Source organism: Stenella coeruleoalba (genome assembly GCF_951394435.1).
Source record: "Stenella coeruleoalba genome assembly, chromosome: 15".
Classification (NCBI taxonomy): domain Eukaryota; kingdom Metazoa; phylum Chordata; class Mammalia; order Artiodactyla; family Delphinidae; genus Stenella; species Stenella coeruleoalba.
Window position 1 is genome coordinate 71,554,909 of NC_137161.1, and position 6,357 is coordinate 71,561,265.

The following is a 6,357-nucleotide window of genomic DNA, read 5'->3' on the forward strand; positions in this document are numbered from 1 at the left end:
ACAACTGCACCTAGGAAGAGAGAGTGTCAAGAATGATATAGGGTCTGGAATTAGATGGCCAGAGTTCAAGTCCTGACCCCAACATTTATTAACTAGGTAAGTCTTGGGGCATGTAATTTAGGGTCTCTGCCTCAGTCTCCTCATCTATGAAACAGGGTTGTTTGTGAAGATAAAATGAGCTAATATATATAAACATACACACACTTAAAATATACATAAAATACTTTGATACAATTCTGGCACATAACAGATGATTAATGCCTTCATTGATGTTAGAACATAGTAGATGCTCAATAAATGGCAGTGATGACTGCCAATTCCTGGATTGCTTCGTCTTCACTGGGCGCCACAAATACAACTGCTGAATGAACAATGACCGAATGACTGGCTGGCGGGAATGGCAGGCAAGTGAGGGAGATGAGTGCAGGTCAATCCCCAGGTGGGAAAAGGCCCTGTGGTTCCGGAGATGCAATTCTCCCTCCTCCGCTGGATTCAAGAGGGGATGGGAATACACGCATCCTCACCTTCCCTTCCCCTCCCACACAAGGGCACTATGTCACAGGATTGGAAGAGCTCACTGAGTTTATTTGGGGAGTGCAAAGGGGGCCGAAGTTTTGCTTGTGTACACTGTGTGTACACAGATACACGCGTCCTGAGTAACACTGCTCCAGAGGCTGGCGCCATCTGCTGGGGGCCCCAGATTTCAGAGTCAGGTGTGGATCTCAGGGGCCTGAGGAGGCCCATGCTATGCAGAAGAAATGGTAATGGGGAGCAGTCCAGGAGCCAGCACCCCACTTCCATCCCTATTCATCTCCCTCCTTCTTTCCCATCCTTGGAGGGAAGTTCCCAGCTCACCTGAAGGGAATCACCTAGTTGCTCCAGGTGCCCATGTGGCCCCCTCCTCCCCATGCTGGTTCTGGTCCATCGGGATTATCCATATTCTCATAAGAGTCTGCATCTGGTCAGGACCAGGAAGGAGTAAGATATATGTGGAGCTGAAAGTCAGCTGGGAGGGAGGAAGCCTCAGAGGGCAATGGGAGACAGCAGGAGAAGCACCCACCTTCTTCATGACTGGGACCAGGCTGGGCTTGAACAAAGCGGAGCTGGGGGACTGCATACAGGATCCCTCTCATATCCTCATAGGACTGGGACCCTGCTTGGCCAGGGGATGGAGAGTTGGAAGCCTGGGAGCCATGCTGGGGGCTTGGGGAAGGGAAGTGCAGCCTAAGATACTGAGGGAGTGTTAGGGGCAGAGGAAAGTGGAAGGCTTGAACAATATTGTACTAAGAAGGAGTGACAGGGTTAGCATCAGGTTCCGGGCCCTTGTTTGTTGTAGGGTTTGATCACGTGTGGTTAGATTATGGTAGTGGTCAGAGAAAAAGTGAAGAACGGAATTGGAAGGAGTCAAAGTCAGAGTTGTGAGGAGGTTGTAGAGAGAGCTCGGGTCAAAGGTGAGGCCTGCACTGTGGCTGAGGTGAGCTGGAGGTCAAAGTCCAGGCTGGAACTGGATTGGGGTTGGGGCTGATGTTGATGATGAGGGATGGGGTGAATACTGGGCGTCAGAATGGGCATTGGGGTCAGTGTTGAGGTTAGAGTTAAGAGTCAAATCTAAGGTCAGGATTGGGCTTGGGTTTGGGGTCAGAACCAAGGTCAAGGTCGGGCCTGACATTAGAGCCGAGGCCACATCAACCCAATCTGGACAAAGACAGGCAGGTCCCAAGCACTTCTCACCAAGGGAGGTTGCCTCCCTGCTGGGGTCCCAGGCTGACCCATGGGGGCTCAGGAAGTCTGGAGAAGGAAGAGGGAAGTCACTCCCGGCCTTCGCGTCACACACACCACCACCACCACCCATCCACCCCGCAGGAATGTGACCATCCTCACACACACCTGTTGTCCTGGCAACTGGCTGGGCCAGTTCTTCATCCTCATTCTCGTAAGATTCAGCTGCTGCCAAAAAAAGAGAACTCCAGGGACCACTCCGGCCCTGTAGGGGATCCACAGCCCTGTGGGTTCTCCCAAGTCTGTGAGGCCCCACGAGTACCCCAGATTACCGTTGGAGAAGGAGTCTTCATCCTCAGGACCCAGGACCCCTTCCTCAGGGTTCTCATAGCCGCTGCCATCTGGTGGAGAAGGAGGGGGATCCAGGGAGGGCTCACAGCCCGCCCCAGCTGAGAAGGTGAGGATGAGGGAGGGCAGTCTTACCCTGGGAGAGCTGGTCCTGCCCAAGGTTGGAGTCGTTCTCGTAGAACTCGGAGCCCTCCTCACTGTCCGGCTCCTCATAGGCCTCCCCTTCCTCTTCTTCTGGGCCTGGGGTTTGGGGATGGGGGTGGGAACCGGGTCACGGGTCCCCTCCTCCAGGCCCCAGTCCACTATTCCTGCCACAGACCGCTTCAACACCTCCCACGTGAGTAACCATCCCCCTCAATCACCGGTCCCTGGTGGGCTCCGGGACTCCGAGGCTCTGGCCTCCTGGACGTCGCTGCGCGGATTTCCGTAGGGCGGCACGGTGGCTCCCAGGCCCGCAGCCCACCGCAGGGCGCGTCCTGGCGGGTGAGAGGAGACGGGGGCGGTCAGGGCTACGGGCAGAGGATGCTTCAGGGCCTGCTGGAGGACTCCGGGTCTAGGTACCCAGCCTTGAGCCAGCAGGGCGGGATCTAAATCTAGAGGCGTGGCCTGAAGTCTCGGGCGAGGTTCTGGGGTGAGAACCGGACTTCAGGTGCCGAGTCTGGGGACGGGGATACGAGTTCTGGGGGCGGGCCTTGGTCCTGGGGGCGGGGCTCAAGTCTGGGCGGGACTCCGCACCTGGGGGAGGGCTCTTTTCTGAAGGCGGAGCTCCGAGCTCGGGAAGGCTAGGAGCTCAGGGGTCTAGAAGGATGAGGAAAGTGGGTGGGGCTCTAGCTCTGGGTCAGGGACCTGGCGGTGCCTCCTACCCGTGCCTGAGTGGGGAGTGGAGAGGGAGAGCATGTTCCCGTACTGGTTCTGGGCCCCGTTTCCCGGGGGAGGCGTCACTTTGAAGAACCTGGCGGAGGAAGGGGAATTGCACTGTGAGGCCAGGTCTGGAGGGGACTGGAGGGGACACTCAAGATTCAGGCTAGACTCTCAGAGGTTAAAATGTGGTCACTTGTTATGAGCACCTCTGTTCTGCCACAGCCTACAGAGGGGTCTGCGCTCACTCGAAGGGGGACTTCACAGAGGAGGTAGCTTTGGTGCTGGGCTTTGAAGGTTGGGCAGTATTTCAACCATAGAGATGGAGAAAAAACACCCCGAGCAGAGGAAACAGCAAGTGCAAAGCATAAGGTGAAAGTGCAGGAGTGGGAGCCTGGAGAGCACTGGCATCATTACCTTCTAGTGGGATCTGTCATTCGCTTTCTTTTCCTCCTCAGGATCAGGGCTGGGGGGAGTTAAGGGGAATGATCAGAGGAGGGACTCAAGAGTGAAGATTTGGGGGATGCTGGGGAAGTCACTTGGAGGAGATGGGATTTCAAATTCCAAAGAGCTCGGGTAGTTTGGGGGAGGGGGTAGAAAAGGAGTGGGGGCAGGATTCTGAGGTCTGTGGGGGAGGTGTGGGATGAGAAACAGATGGTTGTCAGACTGGCCAGTGTGGCCTCTCCTGAGGAGGGAGGGGTAAGTTTGGGAAGACCAGCTGGGGGACATGACTCACCTCTTCGAAGATGAAGAAAGCCCACCAGGGAAGCCAGGCAGAAGATCAGATAAACTAAAGTCACAACAGGGACTATCCAGCCACCAGTCTCCAGTAGCCAATGCCATACTGCTAGGGGGAAGGAGCTATGAGATGAAGACCTCGGGCTGGCATCTTGCTGTTCAGCCTCAATACCTCAAAGGGCCCTAAGTCTGGGGGGCCAGGGCAAGACACAGATCCTCAACGTCCCAAGCTACAGGGAGGGCTCTCCTCCCTCCCTCTGAGGACCCGGAGCCTGGCACGGAGCCTGGAGTGGCATCTGTTAAGCAAACCATGAACAAACTATGACTATAGTCAGACACAATGTTAGGATTAAGGGGAGCATAATTATCAGCTTCCTGCTGCAGTTAAGGACAGCCATGGTCAACGTAAAGGGCAAAGTCAAGTTCACAAGGTTAGAGGTGAGATGCGGCAATGTGCTGCCGAGGTCGAGTTTGGAGGGAAAGTTCAGGATGAGTTTGAGAACTGTGGTTGCAGTAGCATGGTAGGATTGAAAGAAGGGAGACAGAATGGGCAGAACATTACGGCCAATTTGGTGGACAGGGGAGGAAAAGGAAGGATGCCCAGGTTGCTGGCTTGGGCACACGGGCAGGTGGTAGTGTCCTTCACTTCTAGGGCCACCTAGAAGACTGTGCTTGAGGAAGATATCGAGTTTGATTTTGTACATGTTGCAATGTCCATGGACATCAAATGGCAATGCCACGAGTTGGCTGGCTGTGGGGTGTATGGAGCTGAGTCACCAAGGCATGGTGGCCTAAGGAGCCATGGGAGTAAAGGAGGTCAAACAAGAAGAGTGTGTAATCAAGGGCGAGAAAGTGTAGACAGGGATAAGAAGAGGGCTCAAGGCTCCAACAGTGAGGAATGAGGGAGGAAGGAAGCCTCTCCCAAAGATGATGGGAAGAAACAACCAGTGGCAAAAGACCCAGAAAAGTAGTGTCTTGGAAGCAAGGGAGGAAAAAGTTGGGGTCAGTGTTCAGTGTAGAGGTTGGGGCTCGGGATGAGGCTGCTACTAGCCCTCAGGTTGGGGAACCAAGGTTGCCGGGCTTCCGGTTCTTCCCAGTAGCCCCACTCAGATGCCCCACAATTGGGAGAAACTCTACCTGACTGGGCAGTGACCTTCAGCTGCATCTGGGTGGTCACGTTGCCATGGTTACAGTGATAGATGCCAGCATCTTGAGCTGTGGTCTTGGGCAGCAACAGAACAGCCTTTCCCCCGAGGGTGCCCATCACCCACATCTCTCTGAGTTGGGCATCCTCACTCAGGTTTAGGCTCAGCAATTTGATCCTAGGCTTCTTGGGACGCACATGGATCCAGGAGATGGGGCCTCTGGCCAGTGAGGTATGGGATGCCCCACAGGACAGCGAGAGTGTGGAGCCAGGGGCCACCGTGAGGTCTGGGGCAAGGAGAGCCAAGGCTAGGGAAGTGTAGTCCTTGGGGTCTCCTCCCCTGCACACCATCCAGTTCCCATCCCACCACTTCCTGGCATCTCCCCAGCACCTTACCATGGTTGTTGCTCTGGTTCAAAGTGCCGTTAGGTGGGGCACAGGCAGAGTCTGTGTGTAAGATCTTAGGGTTGTCCTTGGCCCACACATAGACCTGGGACCTTGTGGGGTGACCAGAATAGGGCCTGGGGCCATCTGAGGACCTGTTCCGCAGGCCACAGCTTGGGTCATTTAGGTCTGAAGCATTCCACCGGAACAGTTCTCCTGGGAAGATACCCAGAACCAGATACAGAGACATCTAGGAGAGGCAGAGAGATACGGAGACCCAGAAAGGCAGAGGCAAAGACCCAGAGAGAGACAGAGAAACAGCGACTCAGAGAAAAGAGTGAAAGACAAATACAGAGCGCGCAGTGCTGACGTCATGAAGCCACAGCAGTTTTTAGAAGCCACCTAAAACTGGCTCCCAGCTTGTCCCTCGGACCCTCCAGCCCCTCCCTCCAGATCCATTTCAGCTGCTGGACCTCCTCCATCTACGGTGGGCCTCCCTCTTCTCATCCAGCCCTCCCTGCCCCAGCCCGGACCTCACCGCTGCCCTTCACGCTGACCGTCCAGCCAGACTGCCAGGCTTGATCGGAAAAGGGGCCTCGCTGGCACAGGTAGAAGCCCCCCATCTGGTCGGAGACATTGAAGATGAACAGCAAGGTTCCCTGGGGCTCCTTCAGGGTGCCCAGGGGCCCCACATGGATGCCCAGGCCTGGTAACCCTAGGCTCAGCTCTAAGAAGGGTGTTGATTGGGAGCCCCGAAACCAGGCCAGTTGCTCAGGGGGACCATCTGAGAGACCGTCAAGGCACGGCAGCACAGCATTGCCTCCCTCTGTGGAGAGAGAGAAGGATGGGGGTGGGGAGTGAGGAGCCCCTAGCCCCCTTCACTCCTCACACTGGGTTATAAAGCCAACGACCCCACCAGCTGGGAGTGGAAGAGTCCTCAGAGTCCTTGCAGTCGTCCCCTGAATTTTACAAGTAACAAAATGGAGGCTCAGAGAGGGTAAGTGACTTGGCCAAGGGCACCCAACCGGAACCCAGGTTTCCAGCCCTTCCATCCACCTCTGCCCTCCGGACATACCTTTAGCCTCCAGTAGGTGTGTTTCCTGGGGCCTGACTCCCATGGGGGTAAGGAACAGGTGGAGGAAGAAGAGGAGGAGAGGAGGTGGCAT

At 55.7% G+C, this 6,357-nt stretch overlaps 1 protein-coding gene across 1 annotated transcript; it reads right to left on the reverse strand.

The window, feature by feature from the left end:
- Positions 1 to 525: 525 nt before the first annotated feature.
- On the reverse strand, positions 526 to 6,357 carry CD19 (CD19 molecule; the record flags this gene model as incomplete). The annotated part of the gene is made up of 15 exons (XM_079946208.1): positions 526 to 745; positions 856 to 958; positions 1,061 to 1,153; positions 1,732 to 1,788; positions 1,888 to 1,947; positions 2,052 to 2,120; positions 2,203 to 2,307; positions 2,430 to 2,543; positions 2,931 to 3,019; positions 3,343 to 3,391; positions 3,662 to 3,772; positions 4,801 to 5,094; positions 5,204 to 5,407; positions 5,730 to 6,017; positions 6,267 to 6,357. The coding sequence occupies 14 exons, from the start codon at positions 6,355 to 6,357 to the stop codon at positions 870 to 872; spliced, it is 1,713 nt and encodes a 570-aa protein (XP_079802334.1). The 3' UTR covers positions 526 to 745; positions 856 to 869.